This window comes from Ursus americanus, chromosome 12 (assembly GCF_024610735.1).
Source record: "Ursus americanus isolate L20-20 chromosome 12, mUrsAme1.1.p, whole genome shotgun sequence".
Taxonomy (NCBI): Eukaryota; Metazoa; Chordata; class Mammalia; order Carnivora; family Ursidae; genus Ursus; species Ursus americanus.
Window position 1 is genome coordinate 25,153,620 of NC_142138.1, and position 12,852 is coordinate 25,166,471.

General features: G+C 33.5%; 1 protein-coding gene across 1 annotated transcript in view; it reads right to left on the minus strand.

Moving 5' to 3' along the window:
• Nucleotides 1–12,852, minus strand: part of LRRC40 (leucine rich repeat containing 40) — a 44,417-nt gene that overhangs the window by 19,187 nt on the left and 12,378 nt on the right. Inside the window, exons 2-6 of the mRNA XM_045802042.2 lie at nt 11,646–11,827; nt 10,503–10,576; nt 7,821–7,950; nt 4,573–4,696; nt 1,110–1,252 (exon numbers count right to left, since the gene is read on the minus strand). Of these exons, the coding sequence (XP_045657998.2) occupies nt 1,110–1,252; nt 4,573–4,696; nt 7,821–7,950; nt 10,503–10,576; nt 11,646–11,827 (653 nt within the window). The remainder of the gene's footprint in view (nt 1–1,109; nt 1,253–4,572; nt 4,697–7,820; nt 7,951–10,502; nt 10,577–11,645; nt 11,828–12,852) is intronic.

Here is a 12,852-nt window from a genome sequence, read left to right on the forward strand (position 1 = left end):
ATAAAAAGTTATAAACAGTTTGTTGTTATTCAACATTTTCACTAGTGGTTAGTTGTTTTAAAAGATTTATTTTAGAGAGCGAGTGAGGTCACAGGCCAAGGGAAAGAGAGAATCTCCAGCAGACTCCATGCTCTGCGGGAAGCCCTATACAGAGCTCCATTTCACAACCCTGAGATCATGACCTGAGCAGAAACCAGGAGTCAGATACTTAACCAACTGAGCCACCTCATTAGTGATTATAAAATATAGTGATTTCCCTTTAACAGAATCTATAATTATCAGATATATAACTAATCTTTAACTAAATAACTTTTTCAGTTCCTTTTATCACTGTCACCATTCTGTTTAAGAGAAGCCCTTTTAACTCTAATAGATATAAGTATACATGAAGGAAAACAAAGCATGGCAAATTTAAGACAATGTTAATGCTATATACTTAAAACCAAAAGAAAGTAATTAATTTTAAACAGACTCAATTATGATCAGGTACACGTGAGAGGTGGCAACTTACAGAATTAGATACATATTCCTTCCTAGTACTCCAGGTGTCCTACAGTATGACTCCACCTTACTATGTAGCCTCATCATCTACTTTTCCAATTATATACTACTCCCCAGATGAAATGGACAAATTCCTATATTTAAGTTGATTATTTCTTTAAAATAAAAAAAATCTGCTGGGGCACCTGGGTGACTCAGTCAGTTAAGCATCTGCCTTCAGTTCAGGTCATGATCCCAGCGTCCTGGGATTGAGCCCCGCATCGAGCTCCCTGCTCAGTGGGGAGTCTGCTTCTCTCTCTCTCTCTCTCTCTCTCTCTCTCTCTCTCTCTCTCTCCCCCTTCCTCCCTCCCTCCCTCTGCCCCTCCCCACTGCTAGTTCTCTCTCTCTCAAATAATAAAAATCTTTTAAAAAATTTACAAGCTTCTTAAAAAAAAATCTACTACTAACAATACCATTAACATATTTAGTCAGACTAAAATTCTGAAAAATATAGGAAAAACATAGCATTTATAACTAATACATATTTCCAATGTAAAGCAAGATTAAAAATTTCATTTTCATAATAAACTTTTGGAAAATATATAGTTTAATAATCATCTAAATATTACCTTTAATAATCTACAAGAAGGAAATTCTGGTAGAAAACGTAATTTATTCCTCCGCAAATAAAGCAATTCTAGTGATTCCATGTTAGCCAATTCAGGAGGTACAGCTTCTAAGAGATTTGAATTACAATCCAAATGCTTTAATCCTATAATACGTAGTAGGTGAAAAACAAAAATACTTTAATAAAGAGAAAAATATCGGTCTATAATTGTATATACATTCAAAGAACGTGAATATCATCATGAAGAATTACAAACCCATGCCACTGTATACTGCTAATTAAGAATCCTAGAATATCACTGAATGAAATAAACATAAACTGAGATTGCTTTTATATTTAATTATAATTAAAGAGATATGACATTAAAAATGATGTTTAATAATAGTCCAAGTCATCTTTGTAATGGTAAAAAACAAAATATTCCAGTACTCTGTTAAGGTATTCTAAAACACACAAACTACACATTATGAGATATTATTTACCTCAGTAATTATACATCTTTATTTTTTTAAAGATTTTATTTATTTAGAGAGAGAGAGAACAGGAGCAGGGGGAGGGACAGAGGGAGAGAGAATCTCAAGCAGATTCTGCAGTGAGCATGGAGCCTGACACAGGGCTTGATCTCACAACCCTGAGATCATGACCTAAACCGAAATCAAGAGTCAGCCGCTCAACCAACTGAGCCACCCAGGTGCCCCAGTAATAATACATCTTTAAAAAGAAAAAGCTTAAGGTAGTTAAAGACATGCATGCGTACTAGCTGTATGAATGGATGTCAAGTAACTGGCTAGTAATAGCTTAGATACATGTATTTAAATTAGGAAAGTTGACTTTCTGTCAAAAAGCCTTGGATTTCTATGTTTGTCCTCCTATTCTTCCATCTATCCATACTGCCTATTTCTCCCTCCCTGTCTGCTTTCTTTTCTTTTCCTATTTTTGTTTAAATTACATGCTTTCTCTAACATCTTAGCTAACACTACGGACAGGAAAGCATATTATAGCTCAAGAAGGATGTTCTTACTTGCAGCATCTCTCTTACCTCTTGGATCTTTCTTTCTTAAAAAGGCATATAAGAAAACAAAAATGGAAAAAAGTAAAGGTCTTCTTTCCCTTAAGGATTCAATAAGCAGCTTTCTTCCTAAAACATATCACAGATTCTTCCATTATGATGGCCACCACATATTTTCCACAACTCACTCTCAACCCTCTAGTTTGAATAGGTGATATACATTTTACAACTTTTTTGCTGTACTTTGAGCCTATCGATTTTAACATAATGCAAGACTGAGTTGATATTGCCTTAGGCTGTTGCTTTTAGTATTTAAAGAAGATAATTTCTTTCAAAACAAATGTAATAGCACTGCTTTCAACAAATACTATAATAATTTATGTATTATTTGGCTAGAGCATTTTTTAAAATGTCACAATTGGGCGCCTGGGTGGCTCAGTCCATTAAGTGTCTGCCTTCGGCTTGGGTCATGATCCCAGGGTCCTGAGATCAAGCCCTCTATCAGGCTCCATGCTCAACGGGGAGCCTGATGCTCCGTCTCCCTTTTCCCCTGCTTGTGCTCTCTCTCTCTCTAATAAAAAAATATAATATTTAAAAATAAGGATCAAATAAAATAAAATAAAAAACATCACAATGTGACTCACCCCAAATCCAGTAAATTCTATAAAGAAAAGTTTGTTTTAAAAGTTAAGACACTATAGTTTTCACAACTGTTTGCATGTAAGAGCACTGACTGCGAATATAAGCAGTGTATAGTGGAAAGAGCAATGGGGATAGAGTAAGAGGATTCAAGCCCTTATAGAACTGTTGTGATTCAAGCTTTGGCTCTACAATATATAACATAATTTCTAAGCCTAGGTTTATGAATCTTTAAAATGTAAAAAATACACATCCCCCTAACAATACAACTTCATGATGGCAAAACAATATATGTAAAAGCATTTGAGTTACAAAGAACCACACAAATGTTAAATGTTGTTCTTGGGGCCCAGTCATTAATAGTGAAATAACAACTAAATGTCCTACTGGTGATAGTTCAAAAGTATCACTGTCATGGCTAAAGGAAGAAAGCATCTGATCATTAATTATATAGTATATTGGAAAAACTGCTATAAATTCAAAGTATTTTTCTACTGATTTCCCTCTTTTCCCATCTCTCAAGATAAGTTCACCCAATTTATGAAAAAAAAAATTCAAGCTTCTTATATATTAAGATAACGTATTTTATGGGGCGCCTGGGTGGCACAGCGGTTAAGCATCTGCCTTCGGCTCAGGGCGTGATCCCAGAGTTACGGGATCGAGCCCCACATCGGGCTCCTCCACCATGAGCCTGCTTCTTCCTCTCCCACTCCCCCTGCTTGTGTTCCCTCTCTCGCTGGCTGTCTCTATCTCTGTCGAATAAATAAATAAAATCTTAAAAAAAAAAAAGATAACATATTTTATGTTTAGCTCTACTTTTTAACTCCTTTACGAAAAATGGCAAAGATAAGCAAAGTCTTAATTACTGGTATCCCAAGTAAAGGCTCCCCTAAAATATCAACTCGATTTATGGAAGATTTAACTTATACATTCCTATTACAAATGACAAAAGATTATTAATCTAAAGTAAAATAGCACAATTTTACAAATTTATCTCAGAATGATCTGTAAAGAGCTATACAAAATCACTTCTACAACTTCCACAAGAGGGAGGCTTAAAAAAGTGAAGAGGGCTTATACGTGATTAGCAGAAAAGACTAGATAAGGTAAATAGTGTACAGCTGACACACAGTATGCTTATCAACCAGGAAATAATAATAGTTTGCCTTTAAACAAAAATAATTACTATAATTATTTCATCCTTTAAATCAAGATTTCTAAAATAATTAAGTATAATTATTTAAAAGGTACTGAAATGTGCCTTCAATTTCTTTATCCCTTAATATTAGTTCTAGAATATGTTAAATATGATGGTTCAATGGTAAACTTCAATAGAACCACTATTTTAACCTTTTCTTAAAAAAAATGATTGACCATTTGGGCAAAACTAGGCTATCTCCTGGCATCATTACTTATGGACCATGAGGAGGCTACAGCTATAACATAACCACAAGTAGAATCACCTATTAGAAGGGAAGAACCTCTTAGTGAATATTGAATGAATGAATGAATGAATAGATAACATAGCTCAAAACCCTAATCAATATCTCAGGTATATAATTTTATCATAATTCATAATCATATTTTATTTTCCTCTTTTTGATATTCCAAAATATGCTTTTGGTGGTAATTGTTTAGGAAGTTAAGCTAGACAGTAATGGTCTGGAGAAAATCTGACTACTTGCTACTATTTGCTTTACCCGCATAAAATCTATTATTTTACTTCCCTGTAACTAACAACGTTAAAATTTATTTTCCTAAATATAATTTGCACCAACTTCACATTTATATATGTTTTAAAAGAGAGAAGATTTACTTTTCATTCCACTTATTTCTGCTGGCAAACTCTTCAGCTGATTACTGGAAAGATTGAGTCGCACCAGACTGGAGAGAGACGAAAAACTAGCAGGAACAGTTGTAAGACGATTGTTGGAAATATCCTTTAGAAAGAGAATGAATGAATGAATGAATGAATGAATGAATGAATGAATGAATCGATCGATAAATGAATAAATAATCGATCCCTCAAAGGGATTCCAGGATTTTGAGGAGATTGCAACATAAAGAAAGACTATTTCAGAGGTGTTGTTTTGTAACCCTCATTCACTGGCAATTTCACAAGTTGTCTGTCATTCACTACCTCAGTATTCTTTAAGAGCACTATGTGCCCAGTAATGTAGCAGAAAGGAATCGTAATGAATTCTGACTTCAGAAATACTTTACATAAAGGTTTCTGTTATTACTAAGTCATGCTATATCATACAACATGTTTTTAATTAAAAAAATCCATTTGTCCGGGGCCCCTGGGTGGCGCAGTCGTTAAAGCGTCTGCCTTCGGCTCAGGGCGTGATCCCGGCGTACCGGGATCGAGTCCCACGTTGGGCTCCTCCGCTATGAGCCTGCTTCTTCCTCTCCCACTCCCCCTGCTGTGTTCCCTCTCTCGCTGGCTGTCTCTCTGTCACATAAATAAATAAAATCTTTAAAAAAAAAAAAAATCCATTTGTCCATCTAATATTTATTTAGTACCTAGGATAAAGTAAGCAAACTGTATAGGTAAACTGTAATATGAAATGACAAATGTCTTTACAAGAGAGAAAAAATCTTGAAAGAAAAAATATAAAGCTGAGAAAATGGACATTTTAATTTTTAAGGAAAAAATATTCCCTTTGGTTCTTCTGCTGACCTCAGCAAGTTCTCTTTGACTAAGTCCAGAAGTTTACACTCTGCTTTTCTTCATTCAAGCTTGCCTAATTAATGTCTGTTTCTTTAAGCCATTGTTTCTGTATGTTTTCTTTAAAACATAAAGAGTTATGAGAGAACTTTTTTTTGAAACTCTATTTAAAAGACAATCAGATAATTCTTATGACATCTGAATTAGGTGTAAGTACTCCACTAGCTATCAGCAAACTGTCAGGTAGGACCAGCTGCAATAATGAATAAAAAAAAAAAAAAATGACTTAAGGGAACTTGTTCTCTGAAGACTCATTTAGTTTAACACTAAACAGTTCCATTCTGTAACTCTAAATCAATAAAGAAGATAGAAAAAGGTAAAAATGCTAGATCAGCTATTTTTTATAAAACAGTTATATTTATAAATAACACAAAACAACATACCATAATCGACAAAAGGAAACAACAATCTACAACTCCAATACTCTAAACACTAAGAATGAACAGATTACTACTAAATAAATATTTTGTAATATCAAAAGTTACTGACGCTAAATGCAATGTAGTATTCTGGATTGGATCCTGGAACAAAAAAAAAGGACATTAGTGGAAAAGCTGGGAAAATCTTAATAAAATCTATAGTGCAGTTAGTAATACTGTACCAATGTTAATTTCTTAGTTTTTCAAATGTCCCATTGGTATGTAAAATATCAAATTAAGGAAAGCTAGGTGAAGAGTATATGGCAACTCTCTGTACTCTCTTTACATTTTTGTAAGTCTAAAATTATTTCAAAATAAAAAACCTAAGATAAAAAAGTTTTTGATACAGAAAAGATATTAATTCATAAATTCTTAAGATATTTTCAAGAACCCAAATCAACAAAATTACTATAAACTTAGACATTTAATTATTGCGGTTAATAATTAAGTTAAATATAAAATATAAGTACATTATACATAAATTAGTATTTATGCTGTCATTTCTTCAATAAATATTTATTTAGTACCATTGCTAAGCAGTTTTTATATAACTTTAAGAAATATTACTAGCTTAAATTATTAAATATGCCTATATTCTAATGTGATGTACTGCTGCTTATATTTATGATTTGATACTGAGTCCTTAAGAACACAATTCTCAACTGAAATATCCTCTCATTATGCAAATGACTATCCGGGAACCCATAAAAAGGAAATAACTGGGAACTGCTGTAATTTATTAGGCTTCCTTTCTAATCTAAACACTCTTCTTTTTTATATATCAATTGCTATCTTTTACTATCAGACTTTGTTAAGAAAATCTCATGGCCCCTTCCTTAGCCATTCATTTTATCTACCTATGCCTTTTACTTTCCAAACCTTATTTCCAATCTGATCAAATTGAAAGACAAAGACAGATACTGAAGAATGGTTGAGGAGAGTTATGTATGTTGATTTCAAACACTAGAGCAGATGAGGGAAATATCAAGGAAGATGTATTTACAGGAAAAAAATAGAGGTAAAAGAATTTTCCCTTTAATGAGAAATAAACTTTAAAGTGACATAAGTAAGTTTTTGAAAACATGTAATAGGGAAAACAACAAGAATGTAAGAGGAAATAACTATGTGGAGTAAAGATTATACACTAGAACAACTAATCTAATCTAGTTAGTCTTTCAGATCAAATATTCTACAGTGGAATCTTACTCCTTCAGGGGTATAATGGGAGAAAAAAAAGATGGATATACACTTTGGAGTCAAACTGACTTATGTTAAAATCCTGAATTCGTTACTTATTAGTTACATGGCTTCAGAAAAGGTACTTCTTTTTTTTTTTTAAATAAACCGTAGTTCCATATCTGTATTAGGGGATAAAACTATGCACCTTGCTATATGTAAAGCACAAAGCAAAGTGCCTATTATTTTCATTATTCTTAAAATAGTATCTGTATTGCTTTACGGTTATCTTTATTTAGGATATGACATAGATGGAATGAAAATTTTATAGGGAAGAAAAGGCAGGCCTTAAAGGGACTGTCTGGACACTCAAAGGATAGGAGAGTTACAGGGGCAATAAAGAAGGAATGGGTATAGAAACGGGAATTCGTATATGCTAAAGACACCTTTCCATTATTTGGCAAAGCCATAAAATCCTCTGAATAACAGTCATCCTTATCGCCCCTTCCCACACTCTATTCTTAAATTAAAACCTAAGGCAATTTTATAAGAAAAAATAGGAAAAATAAATTTACAATTACTAATTCAGAAATCTAACTGAAATGCAGTTTCTGATAATCTAGTCATATAATCAGCTGTCCATGTTTTTCACGATTTCAATCATACATCCAATTTCTCAGCCTGACGAAAAATCTCAACAGCTCCAAATTATATAAAAATTGGAAAATCACAACTTACCAAATCTTCTAAATTGAAAAGCTGTTCAAATCCCTCTGGTATACCAGTTAGTTCATTATGCTGGAGATATAGGCCTTTCAGGTTTCTTAGATTTGTAATTTCTTCAGGAAGTATTTGCAGTTTATTATGGCTATTGATTGATAAAATAAATGCTGAGTAATTTGGTAATAACATAATAAATATTTGTAAAGGTATTTTTGCTAACCAACTATATGGGCTCATTTTTAAAAATGAAATATGGTTACTAATTCTAAAATGTATCAAATTTCACATCCTAAAAGTATATAACTCATTAAGATTATAGTCATCTAAAGTAATCAAATTGACAGTTTTCAAAGAAAACAAAGAAATAAAGGTTTTTAACCAAATAATTTGTGAATTTTTGATTGCTTCCTTATAACCCACTCTTGATTTTATACACAATGTGAAAGGATAAACTGGGCTCTTAATTTTTCATACTGTACCTGAATTTTAGTTTATTTTAAAGATTTTATTTATTCGAGAGAGAGAGGAGTGCTTACGCGAGTACAAGTTGGGGGAGGGGAAGAGGGAGAAGGAAAAGGAAAAGCAGGCTCTCCACTGAGCAGGGAGCCCGAAGTGGGGCTCCATCCCAGGACCCCAAGATCATCACCTAAGCCGAAGTGAGACACCTAACCTACTGAGCCCTATCCGGGCGCCCCTGTATCTGATTTTAGAATTGTGACAGAGATATGGGCACATATACACTACAACGGAGTCACAGCGTCTATGAGGATTATGTTTTTAAGCTAGAACTCAAGACAAAAATAGCTATTCCTGTTTAAAGGCCTGGCATGTCCAGCTGAATGTAATATGCAACTCCACTCTTCTTTGTACTTAGTCTTAACTTTTCAGCTCAGTTCTTCTGTAGAGATACTTGGTTTATTGTTTTAGAAGTCCCAAGTCACTGAAGATAATACATTCCCTAATAATTAAGAGATGACCTGATTTAATTATTCCCAGATTATCTCAACTATTCACTTAGGAATTCTATTCTATTTTCATGCCATCTACAACTACTTAACAAATAACAGGGTGAAATGAGAAATACAATGGGGTAAAAATAACCTTAAATTATATAAAAATAAAACTAATTGGAACAAAAATACTAAAAGATGTCTTCTAAAATAAATAAAAACCACTAAAAAACTATCAAGAACTGTCTGTTATTGTTTGGTCACTTAACAGAAATCTTTGTAGATTTCACAGGGATGCAGTAGGGCAGAGATGTAATTCTAGCTACATATTTCCTGCATTCCTCTTCCCATCTATTTCCTCCAACCTAACGATTATATTTTAAAGTGTCGGAAGCTAAAGCTAAAGCCACACCCAATCCATATTCCCTCACATATTCTCTCAACCCTCCCCATTCTTGCCTCTGCAGGTCATATCCAAGCCTTGGACTTGTATGGGGAAGAGGTTCTGATGTAGCTCTAAACAATTAGCACCTTTTATGTATAGATCGTTTTGCTGATTTGTGGTAATTTTTTCAATAGATAAGGACTGTAACTTAAGGAACCATTTTCTTTTCTTTTTTGGTGAGGAATCACTACATATAGCCCTTTTTTTTTTTAAGTTTTTGATGTAGTGTTCCATGATTCATTATTTGTGTATAACACCCAGTGCTCCATGCAATATGTGCCCTCCTTAATACCCATCACCGGCCTAGCCCAATCCCCCACCCCCCTCCCCTCTGAAGCCCTCAGTTTGTTTCCCAGAGTCCACAGTCTCTCGTGTTAAGGAACCATTTTCCCTCAAAGCAATTAATTTACCTGCAGAACACTGACTTGACTATGCTATGTTAGATAGATCTGTAACCATACCAATTTCATAAACCACAGTTTTTCAAACTATGTTTTGAAGACTTAATAAAGCTTTTTATATTATCTCCTAAATGAAATCTTCCCAAATCCCTTTCCCTTAATCTGCGTATATGTAATAACATAAGGTATTTATCATTTCTTAGAAGTCTAGATGTGTACTGAAGGGCAAACAAAGTTAGCCAGAGCCTTAGCCACCTGGCTTCCCACATACCTATCAACGAGTATCTGAAGCATATCTGCGGAACTCCAGGAGTCCTCAGAAAAGTTTAAAAACTACTAATACTAAAACCATGACATTTTCCATCATTAATGAAAGAATTATTTCAAATTTTTTCCTATTGCTTAACCTATTTTTTAGAATATCAAAATAACTTAAAACCTGAGATATCAACAAAAAGGTTACTAAAATAATCAGTAAAGATTGTTACATAAAAATAAAACAAAAAGAGGACACCTGGGTGGCTCAGTCGGTTAAGCATCTGCCTTCAGCTCAGGTCATTATCCCAGGGTCCTGGTATTGAGCCCCAGGTCCTCAGGCTCCTGCTCAGCAGGGAGTCTGCTTGCCCCTCTCCCTCTGTCTCTCTGCTCACTCATGTTCTCACTCTCTCTCCCAAATAAAGAAATCTTTTTAAAAACTAAATAAATAAATAAAACAAAAAGTACTTTTTAAAAAATCAACTGGCCTTACATTTGGAAAATCAGAAAAACATGTAAGCAATTCTAAAACAAAAATAATCTGAGAAAATTTAAAATTCTTACTCTGTTACTAGAAAAAAATTTTAAAGATTAGATTTACACCCTTATATTAGCAATATTGAAATCAAATAAGCTTAAATTTTACCTGACATTAAGTTTCTGAAGATTTTCTAACTCTCTTATAGCAGAAGGAAGGGATGTCAGCTGATTATCATGTATCTAAAAGTTATTAAGAAACAGTCAATATCTTAGTCTTATATTTAACCATATGAGTTTGCCATTATACAAAATTTTTCGACAATAATTCTGTTATTCTAATTCAATAGTATAGTTGGAGTATTGTTAATTTGCTCTATGTATAGAATTAGAAAAGGAATCTGAAGTTGACCAAGCTCCTGTTCAAAAATAATGAAGTGATAAGTCATCAATTTTAAATAATACAATTAAAAAAAAAAACTTTACCTCATTGAGTGGAATTTCAATCTCAAATGAGAGATAAGAGGGTTAGAAACTAATAGCACTTGATGGTATGATTTATGACAACATATACAAAAAAAGAAAAAACGAGAAAGAGGAGGGGGACCTCTATTATGTTCTCATATTATTTTCAAGATACAAGGAACCTTAGAGAATGTCTAAGCCAATCCATTCATCTTGCAAGTGAGGAAAAAAACTTCTCTAGAAATTTGGCCAGATTCAACACTTTCAGACATGAATTGGAAGATCTCTGATGTTCCTTAGTACATCAGAACTCCATAGATTGTGAAATAAACTACTCATGCTTTACAATATGACATCGCAACGAGACTAAAAAATAGTCCTTGAATAAACACACAAACAGTTAAGTTCAATAATTTAAGTCAATACTGAAGTTTAAAAAAAAATTAATTTCATGTACTGCTTTAATGTCTAGAATAATGAAGAGAAAAACAACAGCAATAAAAAAAGAAATGAGCAACCACAACCACTTGTTAAATACAAATTCTGTTTGCATTAAATTCTAAGAACAATTTTTAAAAATAGGTAGTAGTGTCAGTCCTGGTTTATAGATGTGGAAACTGAGGTACAATGAAGTACCTTTCCCAAGGTCACACCGCTATCAAGTGACGCAGCCAGAATTGGAAGCCTGAGGTTTTGTAAGTTCACTCTTAACCATCATCTATGCCTATCAATAATTCATTCTTCCTTGCATTCTACCAATTAAACATGTGTTTTCTGCTTATCAAAGCCTAAATTTACCTTTAGAGTCTCTTTATCTAATGACCCATATTTACATCAGTCAACTTACATCAAGAACAGTGAGCGCAGGCAGAAGTCGTAGGTCATCTGTAAGTGACTGAAGTTTATTGTTGGATATGATCAGTTTGGTCAAATCCGTCTGCTCCCACCATCGCTCAGTAGCACCAAATGAAAGATTCTGATTAGCTTCCTCAGGAATATCCACATTTATTCTCCAGACACACTGAGGTACTATTTCCATCAACACCACACCAAAAAGAAAACAAGAAGTGAGATACTAAGTGACATACTTTTATAATAACCAGTTTATCTACCGAAAAACATTTTTTGAAACATTAAAAACTTTTTAAAAATTCAAAGAGCAATGAATTATAACTAAAGTTTACTTTATTCAAAAACAGAATATGTATTTTATATATTAAATCTTACTTTTATCTTTTTTTTTAAGATTTTATATATTTATTTGTCTGAGAGAGAAAGAGCACAAGCGAAGGGAGGGGCAGACAGAGGAAGAAGGAGAAGCAGGCTCCCCACTGAGCAAGAAGCATGATGCGGGACTTGATCCCAGGACCCTGAGATCGTGACCTGAGCCGAAGGCAGACGTTTAACCATCTGAGCCACCCAGGTGTCCCTTACTTTTATTTTCATTCAACTATATCTACTATACACATACCCTGCACAGGACACTAGTAGATATGTAAGACAATAAAGAAGGGACTTTACCATTATGCTAATACAATAAAAGCATGAAAATCAACATTTATAAAGTGATGTCATAAGTTTTATAATAGGAGCATATACTGTCTGATAAAGCACTAGTAATAATAATAGCTAACATTTATAAATACCAGGCAATTTTCTAACACACTCATTTAAACCTCATAATAATTCTGTGAGGTAGGTGCTATTACTATTCTCATTTTATAGACAAGAAAAATGGGGCACAGAATGTATAATTTACCCAGGGCTATACAGCTAGTAGGTAGCAGAAATGGGATTCAAACACCTGCATAGCTATATTGTCTTGACTCTCATTTGGAAGGTGTAACTAATTCTGGTAGCTGCTATTTTACCTAACATAAAATTTTATTTCTTGCTCCAGCACACAACATTGTGTGAATTCTACTACAGCAAATACACTAACTTCTTAAACATAGCAAATAAGACCATATAAGTTGAACAGGGAGAGTCCAGGTTCCACTATAAAATCTGAAAGTCCAGAAGGTTATTAACTTGCTATAGCATTGTAGCAAAAC